Consider the following 18,404-nt stretch of genomic DNA (forward strand, 5'->3'; position numbering starts at 1 on the left):
GTGTGTTTGTGTATGTGAGTGTGTGTGTCTGTGAGTGTGTGGGTGGGAGTCTGTGTGTGTGTGAATGTGTGAGTGTGTGTGAGTGTGTGTCTGTATGTGAGTGTGTGAGTCTGTGTGTGTATGTGTGAGTCTGTGTGTGTGTGTGAGTGTGAGTGTGTGTCTGTGTGTTTGTGAGTGTGTGTGAGTGTGTGTGTGAGGATGTAGGTTTCTGTCTCCCCCACTCTAGGACCGGGTGATTTGAAAACGAGTAAGTGCCGACCTCCCCCAGCCCACACTCGGGGACTGGCCGACGACGGCCGAAGCACACGGCTGCTATTTTTGGCCTGGCTGCTGCGTGGCAGCTGGATTACAACCTCTCTGTCCTAAAATGGTTGGATTTCTTTCTTTCGGTGACAATGGTAACGGGGAACACAGAGGAAAAAGCCAATGGGCTGATGTAAATGGGATTTAAAAATACACCAGGATGGAGACCAGAGGAAAAGTCCCAGGCCAAGGTCTGCCTGAGCCCAAATCCTCCTTCCCTGGAGACACTCTGACCACTCTCACAGCAGATACTTGGGGGAGGGACGGAAACGGGAGGTGGGGGCCCGGCCAGGGGAGGGTCTCGCCTGGGAGACCTGGGATTTTGAAGACAACTGGTCTGCAATCTCCTGGCCCAGGCCTGCTCCCGGCCAGGAAAGCCAACCAGTCTGCTGCCCTGGGGTTCAGGTTACACATCTGGACAGCAGGTTTATCTGCTGCCCTCACAGGGGCCTTGGAAAAATAAAGGGGACGGCAAGAGGAGGGAAACACGAGGCTATTATAAGAAAGCCCTTCTGGAAGCCCCGAGTGTCACATCGCATTTCGCCTTCCCTTTGTTTCTATTTTCTGCCTCGGCCCCTCGTGGCCGGCTCCATTTGCAGCGGACCCGGCTCTGTTGTTAATCTGTAACATGAAATGGGCAGAATCTCCTCCATGTAGAACTTTTTTGGGGGGAAAGACCTAGCTTCCCATGTTACCATTAACACACATGTGTGACCCTGAGAGAGCCCAGACTAGAGGCCTCCTGATGATCCTGAGGCTACAAAAGGAGAGCCAAATTTAGGTCCTTGGAGCTCTAGTCACTTACACTATTTGCCTCAGTTTCCCCAACTGAAAAAGGGGATCACGAAGCTTTTAGAAGAGATAACATGTGTAAAGCACTTGGCTCAATGCTCGGCACATAGTAGGCACTTAACAAATATTTATTCCTTTCCCTTCCCCGCTGATCCTTTGACCTTTAATGAACTGTGTGTGCGCTGACAATTAAATAAATAATTAATTCACATTAAGCCTTCTAATTAATCAAATAAATTAATGATCAAATTATTAAATGTATTTAGGGTTAACCCTAACCCTAAATGTATTTAGATAAATAAATAAAACTGGCCCATGGCAGGTTATAAACAGTTTATAAACAACTACAGTTATCCAGATGCAAGCAGAGCTAAAGGGGAAATTTAGATATTGGTTTCTAAAAATTGCCTTTTTTTGGGGGGGGGAGGGGGCAGACAGAAGCTAGATAACCTTTCAAAAGAATGAGATTTTTAAAAAATCACTGGCCTACGCCCAGAGAAAGAACTCTGGGAGATGACTAAAAACCATTACATTGAATTCCCAATCCCTATATTTATGCCCACCTGCATTTTGGATTTCCTTCACAAGCTAATTGTACAATATTTCAGAGTCTGATTCTTTTTGTGCAGCAAAATAACAGTTTGGTCATGTATACTTATTGTGTATCTAATTTATATTTTAATATATTTAACATCTACTAGTCATCCTGCCATCTGGGGGAGGGGGTGGGGGGTAAGAGGTGAAAAATTGGAACAAGAGGTTTGGCAATTGTGAATGCTGTAAAGTTACTCATACATATAACCTGTAAATAAAAATAAATAAATAAATAAAAAATCACTGGCAGAGCACTTAATTAGAGAAGCAGAAGTCCAGATCAGTCCCACCTGTGGATGTGAATCGCTCCTGGAGGCATCTGCCGGTTAAAGTTGACCCAATCCCCGGCCACCAGGCTCCAGGGCCACCCAGACCACGATTAGTAGGGAAAGAGCAGGAGGCTCCGAGTGGCCCCCAGACCAGAGCGCCAAGGTCAGAGGTGAGTAGCAGCCACAGCAGCCCAAGCTTCAGAAAGTGCCCACGCTGGGGATTAGCAGTGAGACAGGCAGGACATGCAGGGGGAGCAAGCCCAGTGGGAGACCAGAAGGATCCAGCTTTCAGAAACAGTCTGAGTTGGCCAGAAGCAGCTGGCAATGACCAGAAAGTGAGCCTGACTTCGGAGGCTGCGTCCTAGACAAAGCTTGCGTAGGACAGTGACAGCGGGATCTTCTTCAGAGCATCAAATTCCAAAATCTACTTCCTGCTGGGCAACTGCCCCACGTTATCATTTCTGGCTATGGGCCTAAGAATTGTGTCCGTGGCCACGGTCTAGGTCTGTCCAGCTAGCTGTGGCCCTAGGGCAGGGCCTGACCCTCCCTCAGCCTCAGTTTCCTGACTTGTAAATGATGGGGTGGAGATGTGGTAGAAAGAGAGCTGGATCTGGGGAGAGACAGCTTGGGATGGATTTGCTGCATGGTGTGCCCTTGGGCAAATGGTGGAGAGGAGAGACAGAGAAGGGAAAAGAAGGAGGATGAAAAGGAGAGAGAAAGATGAGGGAGGAAAAGAAAAAGTGGGAAAGGGAGGGAAGAAAAAGAGATGATAGGGAGGAATATAAAAATGAGAGAGAAAATGAGAGGCGAGGAAGGATGGAAAGAGAGGAGAAAAGAAGTGGTGGGAAGGAGGGGGGAAGAAGAAAGAAGAGGAAGAGAAGAAAGAAAGAAGAAGGAAGAAAAAGAAAGAAGTAAGAAGGAGGAGGAAGAAGAAGGAGAAAGAAGGAGGAAGAAGAGGAAAAAGAAAGAAGGAAGAAAAAGAAAAGGAAGAAGATGATGAAGAAATTATCAAGACAAGCTATGGGATGCCAGGGGCTGGCACTTAGTTTCAGTCTAATACTCTTACTGTGTATACAGTTACCTATGTCTTTTCACCCCATTTACCATGTAAGAGAGGTCTGTACTTAGAGCTGCTCAGGAGCAGTTTGTCCTAAGTGAATGCTGCCCTGGGTGCCAGAAAACTTGACAAAGCTCCAACTGCTCCTTTTTTCATGGAGCTTCTCCACAAAGAAGGCCCAGTAAGCAGTGAGTGAACCTGAGGCTCATTTGGTCCTGGCACAGGTAAACACCCGTATGCAGGAAGAGAATAAAATGGACCTGACTGGGTTCTCTATGAGGAACGTGACTCAGCCTTTGGCCCGAAGACGCCCAGCTTCTTACGCTTGGTCTCAATGAGTGAGTGACTTCATTCTGGGTAACATTGGGACTGGCTGAGTTCTCTCTGCAGCTCCTCTCAGAGGCAATTCAGCCTCTTCCTCTCTGGAGGCCTTTGGAGTTCACAAAATGGGAGGATTCAAGGTTGAAGCAATCATTGAAAGCCACCATCTTTCTTCCTGCAATTTCTTGAAAATGAAATGGGGGAGGGGGAGGGAACAGGGGGGACTGGTTCATTCTCCAGTCAGTAAGTACATCTGCACGTGTACTCAGTTGCTCATGTACAAGTACAATGTAATGTAAAACTTGGATCTGATTGCTCTTCAGCTAAACTGATGGTCTTATGGGTAAGGCCCAGGTCACACAGGTATTAGGCTTCCTTTTCACTACAAAAGGAAGGAATTGTGGCTACTAAGAAGCATGTTTCATCCAGAACAAATCACTCCAGATCAGCCTCACTGCCTTTCTGGACAGCAACACAAGACTCATTAATGGGAGAAATTTCTGGATGAGAATCTACCAGGATCACAGCAAGGCATTCGACAGGCTCTCACAATATCCCTGAGAGAAGATTCAGGGAAATGGTCTCAATCAATGTCACTCTAGTAGGCTCATTAATCAACCCCTGGGGGCTTCGTACTGACCCAGTTTTCAAATGTAACATTATCTCTCTTTTACTGTATTTTGATTTTGTTAAATATTTCCCAGTTATGTTTAAATCTCACCTCTGACACTCATGGCCTAAAGGACAGTAGAGTTAGGTGAATTTGGAACTCATTGAATGATCAAACCAAAAGTGCTGATTTGTAAATTGATGTCATCCTGAAGGTAGGTCTTTAGCAGAGGATCACAAGAATCTGGTCTTGGCCCTACTCTGTTTAATATTTGATTAATAACTTGGATAAAGTAGAGATGACAAATTTGCGGACGACATTGAGAGAAATAAGCAATAAAATGAATGCTAAAACTGGGATACCAAAAAATACCAGTGAGGCAGATAAGAATAGTGACTGGAATCTATTATAAAGGAACTTAACAAGAATAAATGTAAAATGTTGCCCTTGGGGCAAAAAATCAATTGCATTTGATGGATGAGAGAAAGTTGATTAGCCAATAGTTCACACGAAAAGATACAGGAATTTAATGAACTGCAAACTCAGTGTGAGTCAGCAGTGTTATGGAAGCCAGAAAAGTAAATGAAAGCTTAGGCTGCATTAATTAGCAGCCAAAGAATATCTTGATTGAGGGATGGGATTGTCCTGCTGTATCTTCCCTGGTGAGAAATGTGTATTCAGTTGAGGGTCATGTTTTAGGAAAGATGAGTGCCTCAATTGGGGCCTAGAAACCATGCCTCAAAACCAGTTCCCAAAACTGGGAATATCTGGCCTGGAAAAGGGAAGGCTTGGAGAAGGATGTGAATGCTGTCTGGAGTACGATGAAGCAGCAAGAAGCAGATTTCACCTTTAAGGAAATTTCTCCTTACAAAGAGAATTATCCCAAGGAGGACAGGAGGCATCAGGAGGAAGTGAGTTGCCTCTATGAATGGAGATTTTAAAACAGAGGCTGGATGACCATGATCTGGGCTGAGGATAGAAGGAGTTTTTGTTCTGGCCTTCCCCCTCTGGGACATGGTCCCTTCTGGCTCTGGGGTGCCAGGATTACTTTTCCCATTCTCTTTAAGGAGGAGGAGGAAGGAGCAAGACAGAAATATCATCCGAATCCTCATTCTTCCTATTTGGTGATGACTTTCACCAAAACTTGTATATTAAATGTATAATTTTTACAAGTTTTAATGTAGAAAGTTACGAGTCCTCACAGGGGTATGAATTCTTAATTTTATAGCGAAATCAACTTTTACAAAAGGATTTAATATTCAGAAATTAGTCTCTCAGGAAAGAGTCTAAAGAGATGGTATAGACATTAGCCTAATAGGAAACCCCTCCCACAAATAATCAAATCTGAATCTCAGCCTGGCTAATTACTAGTAGAACGGCTTTGGCTAATTCTTTAGGCTGCCAGCCTCAGTTTCCTCACTTGTAAATGGAACAGTAAGACCCACCATACTTACCTCTCAAAGCTATCATGAAGATCAAATGGAACAATATAAGAGAAATCCCTATGCTTTATTTTATAAAACAAAATGGTCTCACACTGGGGCCCTGGTTCAAAGTAACTCATCCAGGCAGCAACAAACTTTTGTGTCTTGAGTTAATGGAGTTATTTCTGAAAGATATCCGGGGTGTTAGCAAGGAACAGAAGGGACATGCAGGTCAGAAAAGCGATGCTCAAGCAAAGCCTACCTTTTGAACCTGATAGATCTAGAGAAAAAGGAGAAAGAAAAAAGAAAGAAACAAAAGCTGACATCATTTATGAGGTAGAACACATAGAGCCCAGAGCAGACATGGCAACAAATGGTAGCACTCCAGATAAAGGAGACACCGATGAAACTCCGCTTTCCTGTTGGAAATTTCCGGCTCCACTTCAAGAGTTACTCATCCCCCCAAGGATGTCCCATTCCACTGGAGTCTAATCAGCACCTTGGACGTTGGAGAGTTCCCTGGATTTCGGAGCGATTCCCAGTTTCCCTTTCTCAAGAAGAAGCTCAGGTGAGCCCGGCGTTAATGCTGGTGGACAAAGATCCTTTGAATTTCCCCAAATTCAAAATGGTCCCAAGAGCAAAATTGCAAAGGAATGCCTTCCCAAACCAATGAGCAAGGCCAATAATTCCCCATACTTCCAGATGTTTAAAATTCAAGAATATTTAAACATATTCATCGTGTTGAATCCCCAAAAGATATTTACACTTGAATATACCAAAGGAGAGACGTGATATCATAATATTCTGATTTATGCAACCACAGGAAACAGAAGATTAGGAACATGTCAGTTTGACAGCTGGATTTAAGTAGAAGATGGGGACAAAGACTAAATCTGTAAACGGTAACTCCCAAGTGAGGAAACTCCCTCTACCAATGCAAGTGGGCAAGTCGCTGCAATTTGGCGTCTTAGAAAGTTTTCTAGGGCATCGAAAGGGCGAGTTCAAGATCATAGAACTGGCACATGAATCCAAGTCGTGGGGGCTGCAAGGCCAGCTCTCTACTTACTACACAACACTGCCTCTCTTAATACCCAAAGCAAGAGTATGGTACGTATTCCTTCACCTACATAAACAGTTACCTAAAATATTTCTACTTTTATAGTAAGCACAGTGTGAGAAAAAGAGACGCAGACATACATCGGCTCTACAAGCCAAGAAACCACCCAAAGAAATCTCCAGTCTCAGACGGGCATTGATGCTGTTGGGGAGCAGCTACTTTAAGTCAAAATCAACTCAAGAGTGGTGGAGGCCAACTGGCCCGGCTAATCCCCATCTGAGCTCGCTTTCTTTCCCCTAATCAGACCCATTCCAACCAAGCCTGGCAGGGGCTAAATTCTCCCACTTGCCCAGACAGCCTTCCTTCACATTATGTGGTTCAGGACCACTCAGGGCTCTGGACATTCTTTCTCCACTGGAGTCCCCATTGAGCATCGTGGTCGCTCTGAAAATGGGTACAGGGAATTGGCTCAGATGGACTCTTCCTGTGAAAGCTCGGCAGTAATGGCACATCTATTCTTCCTAAAAGTACCACTTTTCTGTTCCCTACTGGTCCTTTTATAGAATGGAAATTTGTCTCTTTTTTGGGTTGTGCACATTTCGGCAACCTGGTGAAGCCCAGAGACCTTGTCTCCTGAGAATGTTTTAAAATAAAAATAAAAAAATCAAGATAACCTAAGGTTGGGCAGCTTGATAGCAGAGTGGTTAGAGGGCCAAGCCTAGAGTCAGGAAGACCTTGAGTTCAAATCCAGCCTCAGACCCTTATTAGCTGGGTCACTAGGGGCAAATGAAGTGGAGAAGGAAATGGTAAACTACTCCAGGATCTCTAACAAGAAAATCCCAATAGGTCATGACTGAAACAACCCAATCACGATGGAACTTTTTCCTATCCAAGTTTACAGATTCCCTTAAATCCATCCACAGACTCCCAATCCTGGGGTACACGAGATCAGGAACCTCTGTTTTATTTTTTAATTAATTATTATTATTATTTTTCCTGAGGCAATTGGGGTTAAGTGACTTGCCCATGGTCACACAGGCAGGAGGTGTTAAGTGTCTGAGGCCGATTTGAACTCAGGTCCTCCTGATTTCAGGGCTGGTGCTCTGTCCATCGCACCAACTAACTGCCCCTCAACTCAATTTATTAAGCATTTTTTTATGCCCAAGGCATAAGCTATTTTTTTCAGAAGCTGCTGGGTTTGAAACTGCCAGGAAAGTGGAGGTTAATATATGTGTCTGTTCAACTCTTGATCCATCTGGCAATTCTTGGTATAAACATTTCTTTTTTCACTATCTCTAATAAATATTTCTTTTATCTACAGCTTCTCAAAACTGTTTCCAGGGCTTCTTCCTCAAGGGCAACACAAAGAAAGTGACCTTGCCAGGAGTTTGTTCTTTCCCTCCTTGAGAAGGGCAGTTTTTGGGCTCACGGGTTATCACGCGCACGGTAGCCTTGAAAGAGGGCTGTGTTCTGGGTCCTCGGGCGTCTCATGCCAGCGGTTACTGACACTCGGGCGGCCTCACAGGGCTGTCCGGCCTCTCATGACTAATCTTTTGTGTCAGATCTGGGGCCGTGTGCCACATGACCCAAATCTAGCCACGGCCCGACTTCTACGGTTTTGAGACAAGCGTATCCCACTCGGGGCCTCCTTTGGTTCATTTTCCAAATGAGAAGCCCAACGCACACAAAACGTTTAACCCTACGCTCTAATTACTCAAGTTCTTTGTTTTTTTCAGTCTCATTTAGACTCCTGCAGAAGCTGCTCATGGCCTCCCAGTTTTAGGTGCAGCGTCCTAAGTCACTGAAGCTCCTGGGTCTTGGTTTCCCCATCTGTAAAGTCAAAGCATTAGACTCAATGGGCTCTGAGATCCCTTCTAGTTCACAGGATCCTGAGATCTGAAATCACTTTAGCTCCCTGGGCCTCAGTTTCCCTACCTGTAAAGCCAAAGAGTTTCAGGGGTTGTATCTGATGGCTTGGAGATTGGGGTCTCTTGGCTCTAGATCCAGAAAGGAGAGAGAGAGGGAGCCCTCCTGTGCCCTTGACCTGTGACTTTCCATGGCACCATGAGACAAATGAGGTAGGTGACTCAGACACACTGGCCTGTCCCAGACGGGGCCTCCCTCTGTCTGCCGCTGGGCCCGCAGGCTCGTGCCGACTGCACTTCCACGATACGGAGCAAGAACGAGCTTGGGAAGCTTCCCAGGCTGACGTGGCCCCCGGCACCCACCCTCCCTTGGACAGACGGAGGCCTTCCGGGTTCAGAAATGCAGGGACTGAACTGAGCAGGCCCTTAGTAAGTGCTATCGGCCTGAACCAAGGAATGGAGTTGGGAGCACTTCTGAATTTATTCTGCACCCATCCCACAGCTTAATGACCAAGGGCTAAAATGGCACTAAAAACAAACCCCAAAACATTTATACGGCACCTACTGTATAGTATTGTATAATAGGCACCATGCTTTATAATTATTTATATAATTATTATCTCATTTTATCTTCACCACAACCAGGGGATTATTATTTCCATTTTACAAATGGGGAAACTGAGGCAAACAGAGTAAAGTGGCTTCCTTAGGGTCACACAACTAAACCACAGCTAACAGGATTTGAACTTGGGTGTTCCTGATTCCAGGACCTGTGTTCTTTCTATTCTGCTTTCTCGCTCTTTTGAGTGGAATTATTTTTTAATGCAAACAGGCTGATGAGAAGCCAGTAATTGCCTCTGGCTCCCTTACAAATGAGAAATGCTAACCAAAAAGGACATTTAAGGGGTTTTCCATTGGAGGACAAAAAAAAATGCTTTTTCTTTAAAGGGTGGGCGGTGGCCCTTTTTAGGGCCATTTTTTAAGCAGCTCCGTTCTTTCTAAACGTTTCCCCACGGACACAGCCTTCAAAAAGAAGCAGGAACCACTTGTATTATCAAAACCAGCTTCTCCCCCTCATTTTAAAACAACACATTTTGCCATATAAAAAATCCATCTGGAGTTGTATGGCGGCCTCAGAGTCAGGAAAACGTGGGTTCCAGCTGCCCTTTAACCCATCCTGACTGTGTGGCTCTGGAAAAGTCACTTTAATTCTCAATGCCCCACCAGCTCTCTGAGACTGTCAATTACAGAGACGGTGTGACTCGTCTTGGCGGAGGGACCTTCCTCATCGGGGAGTTCCATGTTGTGGAATAGTGACGTGCTTTAAGCGTAGAATGCTCTCATCTGATCCTCCCACCAGTCATGGGAGGTATCCATTTCACAGGTAAGGAAACTGAAGCTGAGAGGTGAAAGGACCAATGGGCTCACCCAGCTGTCACGGGGTGTCCTCCCGCTTCCAAGGGCAGAGCTCTCCACGCTGCTGTCTGTACTCTCCCTGCCATCTCATTCTACAGTTTGAAACCTGAATGCATATTCTACAAATGGCACAACTTGTCTCGGTTTGCAAACGGTTCCATAACCGGCCTTCTTAGAACCTGAGCCGAATCCTCCCCATGGTTCCCTGGCACACCACGAGAGCCAGACTGCGTGGGCTTCCAAGGCCTGGCTGCCCACGGCCTTTGCTCCCCCGCGAGGGAGGAAACCGCCGGCCCGAAGAAACACTGAGAGGTGGGCAGCGTGTGGGGCCGGAGACAGAGCTGGTGGCACAGAATGGGCCTGGCTGACAGCTCCTGGGCTAACCTCATGGCATTTGTCCTTCCTGATATGAATCAGGCCCTGGGAGGGCCCCCCCCGCGCCTCCAAAACGTCCCCCGAGAGAGGCACGGGGATGGTGAGATCCAAGACAAGACACTGCGCTTAATCTCCCTCAAGGAGGATGCGCTCTGGTCTGGAAAGGGGCAACGGGGGCTGGGCCTGAGAGGAGAAAGAGGGTCTCCAAGGGCCTGAGATGAGCTCCACCCCCGGCCCAGAACCCAGAGGGGGGACTGCGGAGGCACTGACAGCACTACCTGAAGGATTATGGGCAGTGGGAGTCATGTCATGGGAGTGGAGAAAGGCTCAATTACAGGAAGGGAACATGTCTGTGTCTGAGGCTGCAGACCCATCCCGAGCATGGGCCAGGGTCTCCTTAAGGAGAGTGTGGGCCGGCTTCCCGTGGTCTACAAAGCAGAACGCTTTCCTCTCACACCTAAGTCACCGACCAGAACGCCGGCCCACACAGGCCCAAGGAGATGTCAGATCTGGGACGCTCTCTGCCTCTCACAGCCTATGTAACTGTAGGCAAGTCACTCAACCTCCCCACCTCAGCTCCTGGGCTGTAAGATGAAGGGGCTGGATTAGGTGGCTCCCTCTAAGGGACTGCTCAACTTTCCCAGAACACCAGGCGCACTCCCACCAGAGGCCTCCAAGCTGGCACTGACCACCAGGGCCGACCCTTTGGCCAGTCCGGCAGTCGGGACTTTGTCCATCTGTACCAGCATCCAGCCTGCATCTCACAGCTTGAGACCAGAAGGATGATGGGAGAATCCACCAGATTCTCCAAGAAATCCAGGTTTGTTATTTCTACAGCACTTTTTAAAAACATGAACCTTGTCAGGTCAGGACCTACCCATGAGGAAGCTCTTTACCGAAGCTGCCTCCCTTTCTGGATAGTCACAAACCGTTTCTTTTGCAGACTTTGGCTCACTGGCAGAGAACGCGGCGACTTGCATTGGTAGAGGGGATTTCCTCTTCGGGGAGTTCCCTGCATCACTGACCGCCCAGGTCCAGAGTCTCACCCTATCCCCAAATCCGACATCTCTGAACCATCACAAATGTTGGGGCTGGAGGGTGACCTGCCGGGGCTCCCCAAGAGCAAGGCTGGGGGCTCGGCCACACCCTTTGTCACCCCTCACTTACTTTGACTCCAATCTCAGTTGGAAAATTCTGCACGTGTCCATGTGTGTGGGGAGAGAGGAAGAAGGAAATATAAGCAGACCTACATACACATACGTGTGCACATATGAGTGTATATGTATGTAAATTGAAGTGTGAGCTTCAAGTGCACGGAGATTTCTGGGAGTCCGCGTGTAGCACGTGGGCTCGGGCACACATACGTGGGCATGTGGGTATATGTGTGTTCTCACATACACATACATGTTTACACGGCGCTTGATAAAGGCCAGGAGAGTGGAAGCCCCAGGCCAGTCTAACCAAAGGCCATGTTTCAGGGCCTCGCCCCATTCTTGCAGCTTCTCCCCAGAAGCCCCGAGATTGCTTGGGAGAGGCAGCAGCTGCGTGCTTCTGGCCACCATTCCCGGGGACCACCAGTATCAGGCATGGCCAGGGCAACCTCAGGGCTGCCTGAGGACGTGGCCGATGGGCCGCCCTTTTAGGGGAGACAGAAAGGGAGCGGGCCAGACGGGCCTTGGGCTTGTTGCTGTGTGTGAGGGGATAATCCGGGGGCTCAGAGTGAAGCCACTGCCGGGGGCCCGGGCACAGTCTGCCTGATTACATGCATGCCTGGAGATCATTTCACAGGAATTCAGACTGAACAAATTCAGTCCCAATCCCGGCACGACTGGGTCGGCCCAACGAAGCAGCAAGAAGAGGGAGGTTCTGTACAGTGTGTGATCCCCGCCCCCCAGGGGCGAGCGCAGCTCTTAGAGAAGCTTTTTACCTCTTTCTGCTGCCTCTCCAGCTCCTTCATGCGGATCTCTCGAGCCTCGGCTCGGGCCGCCCTCTTGGCTGCAAGTCGGGCTTCAGCCTGAAAAAACAGAAGCTACAGTTAATTTTTAGTCCAATTGAGGTTTTCCCAGTAGAACATTAACCACATCACCAAATGCTGAAACTCGGTCACTTTCCAAAGTTAATTCACGCCGTCACAATCGGAAGGTACCTTTGAGGTGGCTGATCCCAACTCCTAGAGGCCGGCATCCCTCCCATGACTTTCACCTCTGCTACAGGAGGGCACTCCTTTTCTTTCTTTCTTTCTTTCTTTTTTGGGTGGGGGGGCGGAGGCAATTGGGTTAAGTGACTTGTCCAGGGTCCTACAGCCAGGCAGTGTTAAGTGTCTGAGACCAGATTTGAACTCAGGTCCTCCTGATGTCAGGGCTGGTGCTCTATCCACTGCGCGCGCCCTAGCTGCCCCAAGGGCACTACTTTTCCAGGAGACTCACTCCATTGGTGTAGAGCTCAGATAAAAGATCAACTTCAGTTCCAATGATCTTGTGATGGAGAGAGCCATCTACACCCAGAGAGGATTGTGGGAGCTGAGTGTGGACCACAACATGGCTGCAGGGACTGGGCCCTGAGGAGAAAGAGCTGGCACACTGGGAGGGCAGAAGCTATGGGGCAGGGACACTGCTGGCTGTGGTCCAGCAACATGTTGCTTGTTTTTGTTTTCTTTCTCTTTTTGATCTGATTTTTCTTGTGCAGCAGGATAATGGTGGAATTATATGTAGAATTGCACAAATTTAACATATATTGATTGGATCACTTGCTGTCTAGGGGAGGGACACGGGGACAAGGGAAGGAGAAAATTTTGCAAGGGCAAAAAAACTATCTTTGTGTGTATTTTGAAACTAAGAAGCTTTTATTTAATACAAAGAATCTGGGTTCAAATTATCTTTGACCCTCGGTTGTTAAACTGATCCCCCTAAAACAAGGTGTGACCATGTCCCTCTCCCTATTCCAGTAGCTCTCTACCCCCTCCAGGATTAACTACGACCCTGTTTGGCCTTCAGAGCCCTCCCTAACCTGCCCCTCCTGACCAGTGATGGTCAGTTTTCTTACATCTCTCTCCTCCCCATCACCTGCAGCCTGGTAACCTCAGGATCCTCCCGACTCCATATTTTCCTTGGCCGACCTCCGAGCCGGGAAACGCTCCCTCTTCACTTCTGATTCCTGGGATCCTGGGAGACCTTTGGGTCTGAGCCAAAGGCTCACCTTCTGTAAGAAGCCTTTCCCAGTCCTCCTTAATCTTAATGCCTTTCTTAAGAGGGGCTTCCTCTCCAATCTGAAGGAGCGAGACAGCACAGTGGCTAGAACAGTGGAGTCAGGAAGGCCTGAATTCAAATCCAGACTCAGATACCCACTAGCTATGTGACCTTGGACAAGTCACTGAACTTGTTTGTCTCGGTTTCCTCATTTGTAAAATGGGGAAAATAATAGCATTTATCGGGCCGCTAGGTGGTGCAATGAATAGAGGACCAGCCCTGAAGTCAGGAGGATCTGGAAATTTGACTTCAGACACTTAACACTTCCTATCTGTGTGATCCTGGGCAAGTCACTTAACCTCAACTGCTTCAGCAAAAAACAAAAACAAACAAAATAATAATAATAATAATAGCACCCCAGGATTGTTGTGAGGATTAAAGGAAATAATAATTATAAAACCATTAGCATAGAGTCCAAAACATTGTACACACTATATAAAAGTTAGTTATTATTTTAAAATTGGATTCTGGGAGGATTCTGGGAAGATGGTGGAGTAGGTTGGTAAATTTCAAACTCCCAATTTTTCCCACAAATAGAACAAACACAACAGGTCAACACAGACCGTTGAAAAATCAAGAAGACTTGGGGCTTCCAGACACAATTTGACAAGATCTGAAGAAAGACCCCAGGCCAGGATTAACCTGACTGAAGTGCAGACACCTCCAGGCTGGCTACCAATAAGCACCTAGTGGGGATGCTTTGGGCTAGCTTGACTTGGCTGGAACCTCAGCAGGAACCAGAGACTTTCACCTCCCCCAACTGTTTGTAGACTGGGGGTTTGGGTCCTGGAAGACAGAGTGAACCTTGGCTGAACACCAGGACCACCAGTGCTGCAGGGACTGGGCCCTGAGGAGAAAGAGCCGGCACACTGGGAGGGCAGAAGCTGCGGGGCAGGGACACTGCTGGCTGTGGGCACTTGCAGGAGGGGGAAGCTCTTGGTTTAGGATTCCTGGTCAGAGTGAAGAACTGAGGGGAAGCTTGAGGCATCATCATCCCCCCACCCCTCAAGGCTAGAAGGGCTTACACTCATATCTCTTATTAAAAAAAGAAGCGAATCAGCAAAGAAGAAAGAACCTACCATTGAAACATATTAGGGGAAAAGGGAAGACTGGGATTCATCTTCAGAGGAGGATACTTAAGTTAAAAAAGCTTCTACTGCAAAGACTAATATGAAATGGCTCCCTGCCCAGACAGAATTTATAGAACAACTCAAAAAAGAATTCAAAAATCAAATAAGAGATACTGAGGAAAAACTAAAGAAAACAAAACCATCCAAGAAAAACAAAATTATAAAAAAAAGTTAACCAATTAGAAAAGGAGGTAGAGTCTCAAAGATGAAAATAACTCTTTGAAAATTAGAATTGGGCAACGGGAAGCCAGTGAAATGACGAGAGACCAAGAAATAACAAAACAGATTCTAAAGAATGAGAAAATAGAACAGAATGTGAAACATCTCACAAGAAAAACAAGAGATCTGGAGAACGGATCAAGAAGAGAAAATATAAGAATAATTGGACTGATGAAGTTTGACTCCCCTCAGTTCCTGGTGGTGATGAGGCTAGTGGCAATGAGAGAGCTGTTAAAATCCCCTTTTAATCGGCTGCAGGTTTATTCTCGAATGATTAATTGCAAAATGAAAGTTTATTGTTGTTTCAACCAGTTTGCTAAGAGACTGGCTTCTAGAGTGGCAGAGCCCTATTGGGGAAATGGAATTTGGCGCTGAGAGAATGGCTTCTCGGTGGGCAGAGAGAGTCTTAGCAGCTGAGCAAGCTACTTTAGGCTTTCTGCAAGGAGCTGAGTTTAAGGAGCCCTGCTATATGGGCATCCTGGGGCAGGGCTGGGATGGCCTGAGCTGATCAGACCAGAATTTCTCAACTGAATGAGAATTTAAAATTTCAAAAAGATCTATGGGAGTGGATTTGCCCTTGAATACTATTGCTTCCCTTATCCAGGGAAGGGGCCTTCTCCTTGGAGTCTGGGAGATCCTGATCTCTGAGATCAGAAAGGGGACACAACAATTTAGTGATCATCTTAAAGAGAACATAGCTCCTGTAAAGGGAAGAGTTTCCCTCCCTCTTCAGGACTGCCAGAAAGTTGTGACCAAAAAGAGAACCTTGACACAATAATGCAGGAAATAATCCTAAAAATTGTCCTGGAATGACAGAACATGAGGGGAAAGTAGAAATAGAAAAAATTCCTTCGATCACCATCACAAAGAGAGCCTTTGTGGAAAACACATAGGAATATTATTGCAAAATTGGAAAACCCCCACATCAAAGAGAAAATTTTGCAAGAAACAAGAAAAAAACAATTCAAATATGCTGGAGTTACAATCAGGACTATACAAGACTTAGCAGTAGCTACAATTAACAAACACTGGTCTTGGAATGATATCTACAGACAAGGAAAAGAACCAGGCCTGTGGCCAAAAATATCATATCCAGCAAAATTATAATTTTGAATGAGGAAAAATGGAAATTCAACAAACTTGCAGATTTTTAGAACTTCCTATCAACCAAATCTTAACTTAGCAGAAAATTTAACATATAAGCATCAATGTCAAAGAGGAAGTTTAAAGAACTCATCGTGGACAAACTGTTTAAACATGGACAAATTATTTATGTTTTTTTTTCATGGGAAATGTATACTTTATGTTTAAGATTTACATCAACATTAGGGTAAGCTCAAAAGAAAGACTGACAGAGTAAAGATCAAAATAGTAATCATGTTATACAAATGAGGTGCAGAGGAAGAATATATACAGAGGCATTAGAGGACGGAGGAAGACTCATAGTTCTAAAAATCTACTCACATTGGGAATGGGTTCAATAGGCAACTGCATATATATCATGAAGAGAGGAATAGGTGGATGGGGAAGCCAAGGGTTAGGCAAGAAGACAAGGGAGAGCCAAGAAGAGGTTAAGTAGTAGTAAGCCAAATTATGGAGCAGAATTTAATGAAAAAGTCAGCAGGGATAGGAAAGACATGTATGTATCTGGTGTGTGTGTGTGTGTGAATATATGTATATACATATATGAGGGTGATGAAAAGGAAGAAAAGAATAAAGTAAGGTGTGCAGCAGAGAACAAAAACATGGTTTACATAGAAGTAAAGAAAAGACAGACACTCAATATAATTTCTTCACTAATATGTATGATTTTTTAAATTGGCATTTTTTGTTATAGGTTTTGAATCCTCCCTGATGTTTTTTAAACAGGGTACATGACAAGGTGCTCTTATGTTTTGTTTCATTTTGCTTTGTGTTGCTTTTCTGTTTTTCATCTTGCTTAGTCTGTTTCTTCAAATAAAATAAACTTGGAAATTTCAACAAAATAAAATAAAATTGTATTCTGTGCCTATCTTGTTTGTACATAGTTGTTTGCATGATATTTCCTCAACAAACATGAGTTCCTCAACAGGAGGGACTTTTCCCCCGTTTTTGTAACTTCAGCAGTTAGCACAATGCTTGGAACACAGTGAGTGCAGAATAATTGCTAGATGACTGACAAACTACTTTCTGACTGAAATTATTTAGCCTCCTCCAGGCCTCAGTTTCCTTATCTGTAAAATGAGGACGTTAGACTAGATGACCCCTTCTAGTTCGAGGGGGAGGATTTCATATATATGCCAGTTATTCCTATTATTATTACACATTAATATCATTAATTAGTAATACAGCGGCAGCTGGGTGGCCTAGTGGATATTGTACCTGGCCCAGAATCAGGAAAACCCGAATTCAAATCCAGCCTTATATCTGGGTGACCCATGGCAATTCACTTAACCCTGTTTATCTTAGTTTCCTCATCTGTAAAGTGAGCTGGAGAAGGAAAGCATTTCAGTATCTGCGCCAAGAAAACCCCAAATGGGGTCATAGAAAGTAGGACATGATTGAGATGACTGAACAACAACCACAAAAGGTGCCATGTGCCCAGCATGTTGTTAAGTGCTATGTGAGATATACCATAGTTAGAGGTATAATGTTCCTGTCCACGAGGAGCTTATAGTCTCTTGGAAGAAAGAAACAGGCAAGTTAGAAGTTATTTTGCCAGTACTTTCTTTTTTTTCTTTTTCCTTTTTGGCCACATTCAGCAGTAATGCTGAGGTTTTACGCATTGCGCATTAAAAGTCATACTCCATAATACGACTAACTTGGAGTTGCAAGCACAGGAATTAAGTTCTTTTTTATTCCCTTCAAAATAAAGGTAAGTCAAATAGCAGCATTAATCATGTTCAAGGTCAGGTTCAAATATGCTGAAGTCAGCAGTAATCAGGTTCCGCACACTATCCAAACCCCTTAGAGTAAGAGCTCTTAGCCTGGTGTGGGAGACTTTTTTTTTTTTTTTTTTTTTAATATTTTGGTTTCCTTTGTAATCCTACATTTTTTTTGCTTTTAAAAACATAATTGTGAGAATGATTTCACCAGCCTGTCAAAGGGGTCCATAGCACAGAAGAAGTACAGAAGCCTCTGCCTTCCAGCAACCATTTCAACTCTTTTATCTGTACATGTCTCAGCCGGGGCAACACCCATATTTGGGCACATACAAGCAAGTCCAGATGACTCTGCCATGTCAGCAATGTCCATGACTGAATGAACTGGCTCAAGGATGGCCTCTGTTCATGTACCAGCCTGCACGGGGAAAAATAAACCTATGACTTGAACTTTCTTTCCACACCCAAATACAGCCCGGTAGTGTAGAGGTAAGTCAGCTCCATAGTCATCCCCGAAATCTGCTTTCTCAGCGGGACACTGGCAACCAGTGCTTGGACAGACAATGGAAGTAAACCAGATTAAGGAAGAAGTCTGTTTTTAAAAAGCCAGCCGAGGGACTGGGGACAAGAGGGGTCCTCACTCAAGCTTCCTTTTCCTACCCCTCTCTGTTCTTGTCTTTGGAAGATGCTGAGGCTGCTACTGTCTATTCGGTCCCATCCCCAACTGTGATGCTACTGAACGCTGAAACAGATGCCGCGCCTGAGGAGCAAAAGATACAGGATTAGAAGGAAGACCTCGGCATTACTGACTTTGATTCCTGGCCACCTACTCTGCACAAAACACAATTTTTAAAAAATCAAATGTT

The 18,404-nt window shown here is 45.6% G+C and overlaps 1 protein-coding gene across 17 annotated transcripts in view; it reads right to left on the bottom strand.

Annotated features, from left to right (window-relative positions):
• Positions 1-18,404, bottom strand: part of LOC100921442 (leucine-rich repeat flightless-interacting protein 1) — a 165,665-nt gene that overhangs the window by 52,806 nt on the left and 94,455 nt on the right. For 12 of the 17 annotated variants that reach the window (XM_031968236.1, XM_031968235.1, XM_031968233.1 and 9 more), the window contains exons 2-3: positions 12,011-12,097; positions 5,633-5,650 (exon numbers count right to left, since the gene is read on the bottom strand). In XM_031968236.1, coding sequence (XP_031824096.1) covers positions 5,633-5,650; positions 12,011-12,097 — 105 coding nt within the window. The remainder of the gene's footprint in view (positions 1-5,632; positions 5,651-12,010; positions 12,098-18,404) is intronic. The other 5 variants (XM_031968238.1, XM_031968237.1, XM_031968232.1 and 2 more) reach the window with 1 other exon arrangement.

The sequence above is a fragment of the Sarcophilus harrisii genome, chromosome 4, assembly GCF_902635505.1.
Source record: "Sarcophilus harrisii chromosome 4, mSarHar1.11, whole genome shotgun sequence".
Lineage (NCBI taxonomy): Eukaryota > Metazoa > Chordata > Mammalia > Dasyuromorphia > Dasyuridae > Sarcophilus > Sarcophilus harrisii.